The sequence below is a fragment of the Zeus faber genome (genome assembly GCF_960531495.2).
Source record: "Zeus faber genome assembly, chromosome: 1".
NCBI lineage: Eukaryota > Metazoa > Chordata > Actinopteri > Zeiformes > Zeidae > Zeus > Zeus faber.
Window position 1 is genome coordinate 56935601 of NC_137193.1, and position 16619 is coordinate 56952219.

At 44.0% G+C, this 16619-nt stretch overlaps 1 protein-coding gene across 1 annotated transcript; it reads right to left on the reverse strand.

Annotated features, from left to right (window-relative positions):
• Positions 1 to 6058: 6058 nt before the first annotated feature.
• Positions 6059 to 15316, reverse strand: LOC307228225 (proproteinase E-like; the record flags this gene model as incomplete). Its single annotated transcript, XM_079997832.1, has 10 exons — positions 6059 to 6099; positions 6730 to 6870; positions 7165 to 7320; positions 11211 to 11358; positions 11451 to 11593; positions 13649 to 13785; positions 14085 to 14210; positions 14301 to 14398; positions 14508 to 14596; positions 15313 to 15316. 10 exons carry the CDS (start codon positions 15314 to 15316, stop codon positions 6059 to 6061), a joined length of 1083 nt encoding a protein of 360 aa, XP_079853958.1.
• Positions 15317 to 16619: the final 1303 nt, after the last annotated feature.

Consider the following 16619-nt stretch of genomic DNA (forward strand, 5'->3'; position numbering starts at 1 on the left):
ACTTGTATGATATATGTGACAAATTAAGAATCTGGAATCTTTGCTGCCAGAAAGCAATGAGAACAGAATATTGATTCAGTAAGTTCACACATGCATAATATATACATATGGAGGGAGGTTTATGGAGGGAGGAGTCTTTCTGACACTGGGGCACCTGCATGGCGTGATTTTTATTAAATGAACCGAACGGACAGGTTTGCTGGCCAAAAGGATAAACAATAACGAGAAAGTAAGTCGGGGCGCAGGAGGAAGGATGGCTTCACCGGCTCCTGGATGGTTGATGAGCCCCTGTACGCTGATCCCTCTCTGCAAGATAGACAAACATTAAGAAAACTTCCTGCCCCGAATAGGCCGAATCAGCGCCCTGATTCAGCCTATTCGGGGCCTATTCGGAAGCCGTGCTGCCGTTGCACCACACCCCCAGTCCACCGCAATATTTGAGGACTCTAACAGTTCCTCACACTTATCATGAATTATTAAATACCATATGACAATATATACAGGACTTAACCTTGAATTTCATCAGGACGTATCCTATGGTGGCGCTGGTTTCCCCTGACGGAGCTCAAACTGGTGCAGGCAGAAAGATGGCGGGGCAGCAGGAGCGGTCACCTCCTGCAGACCAGTCTATTGGCCGCTCTGCCACGAACATTGATAAGATTCAAACGGTGGGAACAATTCTGTTCTATTGAAATAACCAGCAGCTAAGAACTCCGCAGACTACATGCACGCACACACACACACACACCCACACACGCACACACACACACACACACACACACACACACACACACACACACACACACACACACACACACACACACACACACACACACACAGGAATACATACTAACACATGCACGCGCACAATCCTGTGCAAGAAGCTCAATCAAACAAGTCACAAGTCACCATGGCAACCCTGACAAGGTTCACATATTCTCTTCACCATCCTCGCTCGGTTGGAAAACGCAATGTTCCAGGGTCACGAGTCGTTATTTCTCTCTCTCTCTCTCTCTCTCTCTCTCTCTCTCTCACTCTCTCTCTCTCTCTCTCTCTCTCTCTCTCTCTCTCTCTCTGCAGCTATGACACACTCGCACACACACACATAGTTATCAAGAGGGAAGCAAAATGACAAGACTTTATTGCTCCCTTGATCTGAGGCACGTTGCAGCTCAGATGCATTGGAGTCTTGGTTATCGTTGCTTCGTACGTTGCCTTAGTATGCCAGCTGCTGCGAATGAACAGCCAGACACAAGACACTTTTCATGACGTGTTTTATATAATTAATACACTCCTCACAACAAAGCCCTGTTTCAATAGGTCAGGCCCTGGATCAAATGTTCATGTTGCTTCCTGTTGAGAGCTGAGGTAAGTGAAAGTCAAATAACAAGAAATAGAAGATCCAGTGCTGGTGCTCGTGCTGTGGGTGCACAATCTGAATAAAAAATACCAAACCTCAAAAATCATCAATGATGAAAGCAAAGTTCCAATTATATTAAAAAAATAAATTGATCGGCCCTCAGTACAACAGACAGTACAACAGTGAAGTCATGGTTGATGCCAGGCATCAAATTTTATTTCTAAGGACAAAATCATTTCGGGCAAAATAGACAAAATAACGAATGGGAATGCAAAAAAAGAAAGGAAAAGAGAGAGAGAGAGAGCAGGAGCAGTGGAAGGGTGCAGGTAATGACGGCAATCTCTCCTTCTCTAAGAAAGGCGACTTTATCAAACTCAGTTCCCCTCATTAAAACGCAGCAGCTGCTTCAACTGTCTCATCCCGCCGTTGTCTGCACCCGCCGATAATTGCAGACCCATCTATTTTCTCATTGCGGTCGCAGCACAATTCCGTGTGAAACGACCATCCCCTGTTTGCCTTTGGGTTGGAAGTTCAACATGGAGACAAGTTTTTTTCAGCGGAATATATAAGTATATATGTATATATAATGGGCAATTCCCTATCTGCAAAAACCTTAAAATACACCTTTCTACTTTGAATGACACATTTAAATAGACAGATAGACAGACAGACAGACAGATAGATAGATAGATAGATAGATAGATAGATAGAATGTGTGTTTCTCTCTAGTGCTTATTATAGACATGAATACTGTGGTATTTTTTCCGTGCTTTTTTAAAACCATTTTCTCTGGCCACAATGTGCCTCTTAACTTGACTCTAACTACCGCACGGCATGCCCTTGTGGAGGGGGTCCCACGCTTTGGGTCCCAGACAATAAACGTTTCGTACAACCCTGCAGGGAGAAATATCTTGGAGAAAGTATGTAGAAAGAGGGCCAGGAAAAAAAACAAAGGATGGTGGATTGACAAGCGTCTGCACCGGAGAGCGTCAGATTGAGTGGGAGGAAGCACTTTCTGTCACTGAAAAAGAGTGCTCACCGGGAGACGATGTTGTGATGACCCGATGGCAGGTACAGAAACGCACAGAAACCCACACACACACACACACACACACACACACACACACACACACACACACACACACACACACACACACACACACACACACACACACACACACACACACACACACACACACACACACACACACACACATACACACAGAACACACACACACACACAGACACACACACACACACACACACACACACACTGGTAATTCACTTTTCTGCCAGAGTGGGAAGAATCCCCTTCAAAGATTTTGTTATTGTAACTGAAGTGTGTGTTAGCACTTTCTTTTGCACTGAAACACCGCTGCAGGCATCATGTTATATTCCACACCTCCCAAAGGGGTAGGACACAACCACACACACACACATACACACACACACACACACACACACACACACACACACACACACACACACACACACACACACACACACACACACACACACACACACACACACACACACACACACACCAAGAAGCCGTTGCCAGTCTGCTATCCCTAGGCTGGCGAAGTAAATGAGGTGAGAATGTATGAAGCCCTAAAACATCCTCCGGGAGACATTAAGAGACAGAATGCTCACAACAGCAGAGAGAGGCCGTGTCAGGCCGCCAGAACAAGAGAAAAACAGAGGAAGGCAAAGGAAGAGAGAAGGGGCCAAAGTCAGACCCTCCTACAGCAAACACACCACTCCCTTTCCAGATTGTCTCCGTTGGCTCCCTATTTGGTTCCTCGGTATCACCACAGAGTCACGGATCACAGGACCCTCGTTACAGTGGTTACTAAGACAGTCAAAATGCCTCCGGAAAAGCACGTGATCTGATTAGAATTCTATTTTTAAGCCGTGGTACATTAAGTGTGTCTGAGTCGCTGCTTGTACTTCCTCTCTTAATTACTTTGTGTTCCTTCGTACCGACACCACATCGCTAAGTTTAGCCCGCTGGTCTGAGAGGTCGTCCGCCAGCCAAAAAGGTCCCTGGGTTTAATCAGCGAACACAGGCTTACCCCTAGGTATCCTTAAGAAATATATCTCAACCCCTAGCTGCTGTTGGGACGCCCGACAGAGGCCGACCCATCACAACCCCAGACGGAGGATGAAGAGAGGATTTCTCCTCAGGGAGCAATTTAGTATTCATTAAATGGACCACTGCCGCCACCGGTCTGGACAAGATGACGCAACGAACTAGAGATGGTGAAACTGGTAGTGTAAATAGACAAAAATGACTCCAGGGACATAAAATGACATGTAAATTTGAAGATGACCCTTTCCAGGGTCAATATAACTGAATAGAAAACGGCTAACATTGTCTAGGGCTCCCTCAGAACATGTTTCTACAGGGTCTTGCTGTTGTTCTCGTATTCTCATCTCTGACACTAATAAGCTTATGTATTCCCCCCAGCTCCTCCGGAAAAACAACCTAACGGCCTGACTCATGACCCCAGTCACCAAGGTGCTCCCTCCTCACTGTACATCACCCGTATGGGGTCTGAGGTGGGGTTGGGGGTGGTGGGTGGGGGACCGGCGGGGTGGCAGCTGTACCTGCCAGGGCCCTGTCTACCCCCCGCTGCAGAACCAGCCTGTACCTCTCACCCTGCGGAGACACCTTCCACCACCCACTGCCACTGAGCGGCCACAGCCAGAGAGAGAGAGAGAGAGAGAGAGAAAGAGAGAGAGAGAGAGAGAGAGAGAGAGAGAGAGAGAGAGAGAGAGAGAGAGAGAGAGAGAGGGAGAGAGCGAGCGATTGAGGGTGTGTGTATAGGGGAGTTTGGGAGTATCTAAATTAGTCTCATTATTAAAGGCACTAATTTATGCAAACCAGACTTGTGCCTTTGGGAACGAATGCATACAATAAAATACATACGAATGTGTATATCCAAATTCCTAAATGTCTTTTAGGGCAATAAAAATGTATTGAGGAGTGAGAAGATACTGTATGCAGTGAAGCCCTCAGAGAAGGTATCCATGGCAACGCTTTGAATCAAGCATCAGTTCACGGAAAGCTGTGGGCAGTGCACAACACTCAGCGAGACATAAGTATTCTTCATAAGCATAAGAGAGAGCAGCTCCTCAGACGGGCTGCTTCGCACGCTGTCTCCTGACTAATACCCTTTATAATCTTCCCCCATTTGCACCCAAAATGAAAATCGTGACACGTTTGGAAGATGTTCCTTTCTCCTTTCCAAGGTTTGTTTCTAAGAGTAAGAGACCAACACCACAACAAAAAGGTTGCTTTATTTGTTGGTTTATTGAAGATGAGGGATGGAATGAAGATAAGGTGAAGGTAATGATTGTGGTGATGATGATGATGATGATGATGATGATGATGATGATGATGATGATGATGATGAGCCATGCCTCGGATCCCCCTGGTGGTTCCTGAGAAATGGAGAAGGGAGAGATAGAGGTGGAGCTGGGGAGCTTGGGAGGTGGTGGGGGGCAAAAATGCGGAGCAACTGAATGTCAGCCGGATCTGAAAAAGTGTTGATTGGTAGCGGGTGTAGTTGGGGTGTGGTCCCCTCTCCCGAACCTCAGTCACTTCTCTAACTCCATTTCACGAGAGACCCCACCACAAGAGTGAGTTTGTTTGTTTATTAAAAATGAGAAGCAAGAAATATGGAGTGATGGATGATGATGATGATGATGATGATGATGATGATGATGATGAAGAAGGGATGACAAATTAATGGCGAGCTGGTGAAAGATGGAACACCAGGAGTCTTGACTCGGGATGGGGGAAGGAGTTTTCAGGGCATCAGGCCTCAGCCATGCCTCGGATCCCCAGAGGACTGGTGAGCTTGAGAGAACCAGCGTCCTAGGATCTGGATGGTGTGGTCTGACACACTCTGGTGGGAAGCAGATAAAACGGCGCCGATCTGAAGAAAGTTGCTGGAGTAGAGTTCGGGTGAGATGGCAGACTTGATGAGAACATCTCTGAGATGAACCAGAAATGAGTGGCAATGCTTTACTGTTTCCTTTGTGAACAGGCGGTTGGTGCTAGAAGAATTGAGCAAATGTCTGTAGTGAATTAATTTTAAGAGGGGTAGAAAAGGGTCGAGGTAGGTCAAGACAGAACAAGAATATGGAAATGGTGTGACTCGTCTGGTTGGTTTTGCTGTGCTTGACGGTGAAAACGAGGGAGTCGTGAGTATGGCCGGTGATGTCGGAAGGGCTGGGGCCACGACGTAAGAGGAGGAGAATGAGGTGAACTCGGAGCATTGGAGGAAACCAAAGAATGCCAAGAGGATTCCAAGGTCTTGTCTATGTGGGGTGAAAGGTAGCTTGAAAAGGAGGTATAGTATACAACAGTGTAGTAGGTCGGTGGCGAGTGGAGAGCGCTTGAAAGGAAGATGAGGTGCCTGTCTTTGGAGCCCTTTGAGGAGCATGGGGTTGTGGACATGGCTAAATGCAGAGCATGGAGCGCCTGTTAATAACTTTATGATGAAGTTAATGTCGCAGAGGTATTACTTGGATGGCGGAAGCACAAATAGCGAGGGAAGAATGGGCATGTGTAATGAAGCTAGAGATGGGTTGGCTGTAGCAAGGCTGTTAATAATGGAGTGCTGAGAGGCGGTCATGAGGGGGAGCAGCTGGGGAGTCAGTTGAAGATCGCTGCAGAAAATGGAGGGATCAGGATGGGCTGGACTTCTGGTCTGGAGCCACCTGAACTTCTGAAACATGAAAGAGAGTCAGCAATGGGATTATGAAAGCCGGAAACGTGAGCTGCCAAAGTTTTGTGAAACAGAGATCCAAGTGCATGAGGTTCAGGGAATGGGAATGTCCTCAGTTGATGATTTCGACCAGGGTAGTGTTGCCAGTACGGATGAGGGTGGTTTTGCGGGACCATTCATGACCCATGCTGCAATAACTATGGGGTAAAGCTTGTGAAGGGCGGATGAAGGACTTACGGTGTGGTAATCCAAGCCGGAGAATTCCTGGGGTCATCGTAGTAACCTAAGAAACCTAGTGATGGGGCAGCGTCTGTGTATAGCTGAATATATTCTGGCTGAGTGATTAAGTCTTCGAAAAAGAAGGAGTTGCCGTTCCAGTGAGAGAGCACAGAGTCGGAGTTCCAGTCTGCATGCATTGTCTAGGTTTATTGAGGGCTGAATGGAAGGAACAGATGAGGCTAAGGTGAGGAGGTTGGAGATGAGGCATTGTCCCTGGGGAATGATGCAGTTGACGTAGTCCAAGTGACCGAGTAGGGAAAGGAGTTGACATTTGGTGCATATGGTAAGGTAGTTGGTGTAATTTCTCTTTTGGCATGGAAGCTTGAAAGGAGATGGAATCGAGTCTGATACCAAGGAACTCTATAGGGGTGAAGGGTCCTTCTGATTCCTCAAATGCGAGTGGTACTCCAAACTCATTGGAGACAGAAAAGATTGTGTCGATGCCGTGACTGGGAGGAGATGATGATGATGGTGCCATGACCAGGAAATCATCTAGGAGATGAAGGAGGTATGGGAGTTTGACATTGTTGAATAGGATCAAGCACAATGTTTTGGAGAGTGAGTTGAAGATTTTTGGGCTGCTCCTGCAACCAAAAGCGAGATGTACTGCAAAGTAATAATTTCCTCTCCAATGAACCCCAAAGAAGCACCAAAAGTCAGGATGGAGAGGCAGTTCTTTAAAGGCATAAGCATGGCCGGTGAGACAAACGAGTGAAATGGCCTGGTCGACTGTAGAGTACTGCATGGAACACTCTGGAAACTGTCAATGCTAGGAATATTTCCGACAGTATACGACCTGAGCCTCCAACCCGGCTGAGGCTTGTGGCACTGTAGCGGGCATTGTGACATGGGTGGAGATGGCCGATGGCGTGACGTCATCGCGTAGGTGACCCGGAAGTAATGAGGAGTTAGACAAGGAGTTTCTGGCCAGCCGCTTGCTTCCTAGAGAGCCAGGGTAAACATAGAAAAATTGGCTTTATTGTCGCTGCAGTGAAATGGAACATTACGGTCTATGAAAATGTTGTGAAGGCGAGAGAGGGTCCATTCGGAGATGGCAGGTGGACGGGATTTAGCTTGGTACGCCGGAGGGTGATTGGTTGTGTCAGCCCTGGAGCGTGCGGGTTGCGTTGACTGGGATGACCAGGTGGAAAAAAACGGGGAATGTTGCCTGGGTCTAGGTGGGTTTCTTACCTGGGTCCAGCCACGACTGGTAGAGGATGCTGGTGTTACTAGACTTTCATTCAGGAATGCTGGGGAGGTTGGCAGTGGTCTCGACTCCAGAATAGAGGACTATTGAGCGGTGCTGTGAGGGTGCTCTCCAGATCGGTGGGATGTCCTCGCCAGGACGGTGATCAGGTGAAATGCATTTTAAAGTAGGTTTTGGAGCAAAAAAGCAGAACAACTGAATGTCAGGTGGATCTGACAGGTATACAGTATATATTTAAAGTGTTGTTTGGTAGCCTTGTACATTTCGGGGAAGTGTGACAACAGTAAGTGTAAGGAGAATATGATGTTATTATCTTTTCCTCAGGAGATGCAGGCATTGACAGTCTGCCATGTATACATAACCAGCCAAGTCCTTGATGTAACCACATTGAGGCCAGTGTGGAACATCTCCCCTACAGTGGGTCACCCCTAGTTCCCTACAGTATGATCCCTAAATATATTTTTCACCAAATGTGGGTCCTATGTTCCCTCAACCCTAGGTTCCTTCATCCAAATTTTCTCTCACACTATGTTCCCTTAACCTAATGTTCCCTCAGCCCTGTTTCCTTTTATGTGTTCCGCTAGGGAACATCTGACCTAGATTTGTGTTGAGGGAACATAGTGTGAATTTCACAAAACGTTTTTATGATAATTGTCTTGAAAATATATATATTTACTTTTATATCAAAACTGCTTATCTCATACCACCAATTTCATATTATTTTATTCTGGAAATCTATTACCAAATTATTAACTTTATATTTATATTGGTAGTTTTTATTTTATCATGACATCACATGAACCAATTACCTGTGGATGCGATGCTGTCCAGAGAAGGAAAAGTCACGCATTTTTCAACTTTTGTTCTTTTTTTTTTTTTTGTTGTTCTCTTTGATTATATTAATATGTGAATTGGTCTGCTAATTTAATTGTTTGAATGTGTTTTTGAGATCGTTAATTGGAAAGAATCATGTTTTGCAATCATGTCAACATGGACCAGAATGTCAAAGGAATGTTTCCAACATCTTGTGGAATCCACATTAAGAAGAATTGCGGCTGTTTTGAGAGCAAAGGGAGTATTGGCCAGTATTAGTATAGTGTTCCTAATAAAGTGTGAAGAGAGTGTATATAGATATATACATATAAACGTATATAAGATCACATGGTGAATTTGTGATATGAATATGATAAAAGTGAAATAGTAATGGCTAAAAGGGCTGTTCATTTTGTGAATTGTCCTGATTTATAGTAAACAAGTGTGAATGCATTTCTTCCCTTTTTTTATTTTACTTCATTTTAGCTCATATAATCTGTAGATGAGGTGCCAGGCTTGAGACCCGTTACAGTATGGCTGAAGGAACGTAGACATGATTCCATCTCAACAGAATTGGTATCCGCCAGTAACAGTGTGCAAGGGAAGAGGCTTTAAATAAAGGACAGTGGGGTTTTTCACTTCTCACTGTCCCTTTCACCGTCTTGGGTTTATTTATTATACATATTCATAGTTGCCGCTGCTGGTTATGCTTTGTCCGGGGTGGGTGATCACTCTCCCGTTCACCCCTTTCTGTAACCAGTGTTTCTCAGACATCAGAATGAAAGCTGTAAAGGCAAGTAGGATTGCCGGGCTACGTCACCCCTCTTACTAGGGATTGAAGGAACCGCTGAGAGGAGAGATGAGGAGAGAGGATGATGATGGTGGGGAAAAGAACAACACAGAGCAACGAATGGGGCAAGATGGAGAAAGTCTACGCAGCGATTCACGGAAGAGGAAGCAACACCTCCTCTTTGGTGGCAACGGTAGACTGTGGTTTGGAGTTAGAATCAGTGCCTACTAGTGTTGTGTGAGAGGGCATTCCTGTTTGCATTCTTATGTCACCTCCTGTCCACATGCTGTATATGCACATGTATGTCAGATCTGCCGCTGGATCCCTAGAAATCAAACGCTACCTCCAACCATCATTGTCTGAAGATAAAAACAACCACATAGCAGAGCAGAAGCGAAGGTAGTAGACAGTTTCAGGTTCAGGACTGGATGAAGTGTCTATTAAAACGTAATCTTAATGAGAATCTTAAGGTGGTACCCGAGACATACTTCCACATAATGTCATTACTTCTTTTCCTTCGGTTGGTGGGTTGATATTTCTATTTGGAATGCGTGGAATTGAGGCAGGTCCATCTCAATTCCCCTAAATTCTCCCTCCTTCCCAGTGAATATCACTTCAAATAGAGAAATAACACGTTGCACATACCATATTGTTTATCAATCTACAGTCCCTTCTAGGTTTAATTTCTCCCCCCTTTGTCATTTTGCAATGGTACGCAGACTCTTTGTTTGTGTGACACAAATTAATATTTTGGAATGTATTACCTCCCTTGATTTGCTTTGAAGGCGCTGATTCTGCATTTCTATGAAGCCTTTGAAATAATGCTGTTGTGTCCCCATGTCCCTGCACTCCGAAATTGTGTCTGTGTGTGTGTGTGTGTGTGTGTGTGTGTGTGGGTGTGTGTGTGTGTGTGTGTGTGTGTGTGTGTGTGTGTGTGTGTGTGTGTGTGTGTGTGTGTGTGGATCGGGTGGGGGTTTGCTGTTGAATGAGCCCTCTCGCTTTCCTCCTGGTTCAACCCGTGACGAATAATTACATAGCATGTGCAAAATTGAATTCCAGTCACCGTGAACGCAGGGGGGGAAGTCAGAGGGGGGTGTAAAGGAAGAGAGAGGAATAAACAACAAAGCAAAAAAAAAAAAAAAAGCTGGTTGCCAGTTCCTGTGGGTAATTTTGGGCCTTTAGTTAGCACATTATTTACAGCTAAGGATTTAACGCATTGCTCAGTAATGAGCAGCCAGCCAACGGCCTGTGATCTAAAGCTCATTCATTCACTTTCTGGGCCAAACTCCAGGAAGTTGGAGGAGTCCCTCAGATAAAGACAAAGCAATCGTTCCCCATTATTTTTCACTGTTTCATTTTCACCATGTTGTGAGTCTGCCTGTGTGTGTGGGATTGTGGGTCTATGTGTCTGAGGGTGTGGTGTGTGTGTTGATGGCTCTACCCCCATTGCCCAGAGGTTGATGTTCTTTTATAACAGTATTCTAGCCTTTCTTTGGCGATCCATGTAAAAGGAAGGTCAGTGTGTGTTGGCATGCATTAACAGCATGCAATCATCTTGCACAAATGTCTAATCACTGTGTGTGTGGGCCATCACAGTTCTTATTTTATTTCCAAATCGAGCCAGATATACAGTACGTAGACAACATAAGGAGGTGTATCAAATAATATTTCTATGTCATCACATGCATCTGTCTTACCAATATAAGCACTCCAATGGATAGTGTTATACCATCATACCCACTCCAAGAACCCATGCTGTCCCACTGTGGTCGGAAATTGCAAGCGCAGGATTTGCACACCATGTTGGAAAAAGAAAGGACAATGCAGTTGGGACTCTGCAGAATTTATTAAACATCAAGCTGATTCCATGTCTTCAGTACTGCAGCATTGTCTAAAAGAAAGGACAAGAAAATCAATTTACTAAAAGCGAGGATTCTGCAACCATATTTCTAACTATGTGGACCCTTGGTCAGACAAACTTTATTTAAAAGTCAGGAAGTTGGGAAGGGGAACTAATGTCACTGATCCACTTGGTGAAGGAGGAGGTGCGTGTGAACACTGTGGGCTTCTTAATGGTGTTGCAACCGCGGAAAGAAACGAAGCTGGTCACCCCCTGCATGTACCATCTGCGGTCAGTCCCCTTACAGTTCAGGGGACCCCCTGAATCCCGCTGTAGAGAAAACAGAAAGAGGAGAAAGAAGTCAGTCAGAACTCAGACTAACTAGAATAAACAGTAGGGGGGTGTTGGGGACCGAGTCTTACGTTGCAACCGGAGCGGATGTCCCCCCCGGCACAGATCATGATGGTCTTGACGGAGCCTCCCCACCAGTCGCTATGGCTGCAGGTGCTGTGTCCAACCACAGGGAGAAGAGCCTGCTGGAGCTTGGACGCAATGGGGCCTCCAGCTGCGGAGCATATAAACAGGTAGAAGTGGGGTCTCGACACCTGATTTTATTTGGATTCTATTCACCAGACTATGAAGTAAGATCAAGACATGGCTGGATACACTGAAGGGTAAAAGCCTAACGTATTTGTATGTGAATTTATCTTGATATCAATGTGGGTATATCCTCTTTGGCATGTAAATTGTATATTGCAGCACCCCACTATTGAACATACTGTCCACTCCACCACCATAAATTGATACTTAATAAAAATGTGACCCACCACAGCCAAACTCGCCTCTTGTGCATTTCTAAAATCGCCAGAAGCGCCAAATAAGTTGAAAAAACCTTTCTTGGAGGAAAATTAGATTTTTCCAGATTCGTGCTCCCTTGGGTTTTTTTTTTTTTTAAATCTCTCAACATATTTTCAAAACCGAGTTTGATTTATAAATAGTAGAAAATTATTAAGCTGTGGAGTTAAATATACCTGTTAGATTACATGGGGAAGCGCAGTTCACTTACCGGGTCGCGGAACAGCGTTGAATAACGCCGATCGATAGTTTCCTTTAAAGCGAGCGTCCAGGTGAAGATCATTCCTCCATATTCCATGTGATGTGAAATCACAATGTGAAACCGTTTGATAGAATTCAACCCTTTAATCGTACTACTCTTACACACATGGAGCCACTGTTGTGAAACGGCAAAGAAGAAAAACCCCTCCCGTCACGCACCTACGTCACTTCCGTAAACAGACGGTTAAAGTACAGCAAGGGGGTGTTTCAGTCTCACTTGTCTGTGAAAACCTTCTTCTCCGTATCGTTATGGATTATGTGAAGCGGGTGGCGGAAGCTATGAATCTTATTTCGGACCTTAATCTGACCAGTGCGATGGATCCAAGGCTGTGTTAGCAGCGCGTACTGGACTTCATTTTCCGCGATGATTGTCAGTTCTCCGACAGCGACGCGGAGACTTGGAGAACCCTAACCCTAACCCTAACCCTAACCCAAACTTAATGTGATGATGAAACGGAATATTTTCAAGAACCAGCAGAGGAGATATGATATGACCGAGACGATATGACCGTTGTTACAACGGAAGAAGTTGATGACGTGACGAAGTCCGTTGATGTTGATAGATTTTCAGATTTCAGATTTTCAGAGACTCATATTATTGATAGGCTCTACATTTTGCCTACACTTTTAAACTCCAAAATAATTATACTTTTATAAAACATGTATATTCTAACTGTTAAATAAAAGCTTTTTTAAAAACCAAATTAGTTGTGTGTTGTTGAGCTGTTCATTCAGCAGTATGTTAATTAGCCATGAGGCTTTGTTTGTCCGCCAACCCCATTTGCATTCTGGGAGCTGGCTGGATGAACCTGGTGCGGGTAAAACTTTGGAGGTGATTATCTCAGAAACACAGTTTGCCACACTCTTGTCATTAACAAGTCATAGCTTTAAAAATATTTGCTTGATTTGCACAAGTGACACCTTGTTTCGAAGCTCGAAAAATTCATACATCTGGATAGGTCGTTATTTTGACAACCCTTGCATTGGACAATTAAGGTTTCCCCAAATTCTCCATTCCCCTTATTGTCTGGAAAGTATAAACTATAACTTTAGCTTTCCTAAAAATACATTTTGTGATATTCACATAGATGTATTGAGTGTACTGAGAAAGGATTAGCATTAATAAAATAAATGGGAAATCTTTTTTAGAAAGAGCGTTGGTTATACAATGTTAATTTGGGAATTGTCTACCTTCAGAGCAACCCTTATCATTAATCTCTATACTATTATCAAATAATGATATGCCATAAATCTGTATTAAATTAATCTTTGAAGTGGAAAGTGACTTTCCAAAGGGGAAACTTTCAGGTATTTAATTGTTACTGGGTTGCACTATAGGTGCAGGGCGTGTAACAGCAGGCTCTGGTGGCAAAAACCCATTGCTGTGAATATATTTTTGGTTTCCATTCTGCTGCCCGTCTCATGTGAGTATTTTTAAGGTGATGTTGCCTATTAAATACACACACACACACACACACACACACACACACACACACACAGACACTGGAAAGTCCTCCCCACCCAGTGATGTAGCAGGGCTCATTGTGGGCAACGATCTCCCCACTTTCAGGCAGACAGAAGGGCTGGACTTTGTCGTTCAGACTGGCAGGCGACGCCAGCTTGATCAGGGCGACGTCATTGCTGAACGTGTGAAAGGTTATGACAGTCAACGCTGAGGATAATCACATAGAAGGCATTTGTTGATGATGTGATTCTTAACCTGACCCAGAATCAATGAGCAGATGACACCTTTAAAACTTGGTGCTTGCTGCTGATATCAGACTTGGTAGAAAAAAAAGCTGTAGATTCTATTGTTAACTGTTTGGCAACCTCTCCCTTTTTGTTCAGTTTGTTTGATTCGGTCTGCACCGCATTCCTCAAATCCCAGCAAAGTTTTCCCAATACTTTTTTTGTCAGCACTAGTATGTGAAGGTCCTCACCCACAAGCCACACAGTGGTTGTTCCATCTGGGGTGAACCACAATCCTATCCACCGTTTTGATCTGCTCAAAGTTCTCGTGCTTGGTGGGGTCATACTCCCCCAGCACCACACGGTAGGTACGAGATCTGGTAATCACACACGCACACATACAGATACATGGAAAAATAATTAATTAATAAATAAAATAAATTGACAATAGTTAAACTGTGGCTCACCTGATGCAGTGCCCTGCAGTCATGACCCAGTTTGGAGCAATCAAGGTTCCTCCACAGGTGTGACGGTAGGTGGAACCGCTGAGATACTGAAGAGAGATCTAGAAAGAGTCCAAACCCTAGCAGCATTACAGCCAGTAAGAGAAGTATGTATCATATGTATCATTGGATACAATATAAACCTTTCCATTACCAATGCCAGTCACTCGCCTGCCATGGCCAGCTGTAGGGCCGGGCGTCCTCACCATTCACCACGCGGGTCAAAGAGGGATCATGGGCGGGAATCCCACAGCCATACACTGGTCCGATAGGAGCACAAAATGTAACAATATCGCCATAGCCCTCTCAATATACAGCCTCCAAAAGTCCATCCACGACTTATATTTCTTCATATTTTTCGAACAGGGCTCAACTGAGGAACTGAGGCGAGAAATATAACTCACCAGCTGAGGCAAACAGCTTCCAACCGTGTGCACACTCTGCAGATTGCGACCGTCGTAGCACTGGCGCTTTTATATTCCAGGAAAGAAAATCCGATACCACAAGATAATTATAAATCAATCACATGCACACGCACACACACACAGAGACTATTGCTTTCCTTTTTCTTTTTTTTTTTTTTTTTTTTTTAAATGTCAACATAGTCTAAACCAAAATATGTAAAAGTGCAACAATTTCCATTATCCCGAATCAAAATGTGTTAAAATATTGTAAATGTGAAGAAATGTTTAATAAAAACACAATCAACACTTAAAATTGTATATTTAAATACAAGAAGTTACTTTTCATTAAATGTTTTTATTGAAAACATTTTGTTTGATTGTACGTAGGAAATATTTGAGAATTTAAGTACAACATAAAATCTCAAAAATATAAAATAAAAAGAGATTATATGATCATAACTATAGTTCATTGGACAAATTCCAGTGTGTGAGAAGTGAGATTATGAAAAAAGGAAATGTATTAAATGGAATAACTGTAATTTATGGAGTACAATTATTCTCAGTGCCCAAACCCATGGATTTTGGAGCACATTTCTCTGTGAAATAGGATTAAATGGGTTTTGCAAAATTGAATGCTGGAAATGCAAGTAAGTATTCCCAGTTGCTTTGTCAAGTCTAAATATAGAATATAAGATTAAGGGGTTACTGGCCTAAATATAAATTAAGCATATTTTGTTGCCTGGTATGTAAGTGAGAGGTTAAGCCCATGTAACAAATGTGGACACTAATGCCTATTTTAGACTAAATATCAAGGAAGAGAGATTGGACTTGTCAGAAAAGAGAAGAAGAATTCTTTATTTGTCACACAAACCACAACACATGTGGCGATGGCGACCAACACACTCACACACACTACAAATGGCGGCCGGTGAAACTTGTTCTCTGCATTTAACCCATCCTGGCTTGTCCTTCCACCAAGGGGCAGTGGGCAGCATATAGCGATGTACCCGGGAATCAACCCCAAACATCCTTCGCTGGTCAGATGACGATCTTTTTCATGTTTTTAGTAGGGGTCCTTACCGATGTTATATTTTAGAAAACCAAGTGAGCATGGGGAAAACATGCAAAGAAAGGCCCCTTATGAGCGGATAACCCACAGCACCCAGATGGGAATCGAGCCCAGGACCTTCTTGCTGTGAAGCAGCAGTGCAAGCATGCCCAGTTAAAGTACCTACCCCCAGTTCTAACTGTTTATAATCTCTTTAACTGTTTGTAACCGTTTATGAGATTGATTCATACAGTATAATTTATGAATTTTTAAATAGATCCATATAATTTCCCTCAGGCTCAAAGGCTCAAAGTACCATGAAGTGTCCCTCATCGACCCTTCTGCCACGCTGCTGTTGAACTGATTATTTTACCTTTTTACATCTTTTGTAAGTTGTGAATCACCTTTCTGGTAAAGTATTGGGCCTCCTTCATTTGCAGGGAGCTGGAAAATGCAGTTCAAATTAGTTTTAATGCTGATTTTATACTCACTGGTCCTGAAGGGCTATTTGAACCTCCCTAACATAGTTAATTACACAGTTTAATCTTTCACAACAGACTGGTCTAGTTCATCTGCTATAATTGTATTGTATTGTATTTCTTCTCTGCCGTCAAGTTTTAGTTTTCTACTTTTTTGGAGGGTGTGGGGGCAAACAACAGTAATTAGGAGGTTATTAGAGTGGTATTAGAGTAGAGTGGGTCGTCTAGTAATCAGAAGATTGCCAGTTCGATCCCCAGCTCCTCCTGGTAGCGTGCTGATGTGTCCTTGAGCAAGACACTTAACCCCCTAACTGCTCCCCGGCGCAGCTATATGGCAGCCCACTGCTCCTAG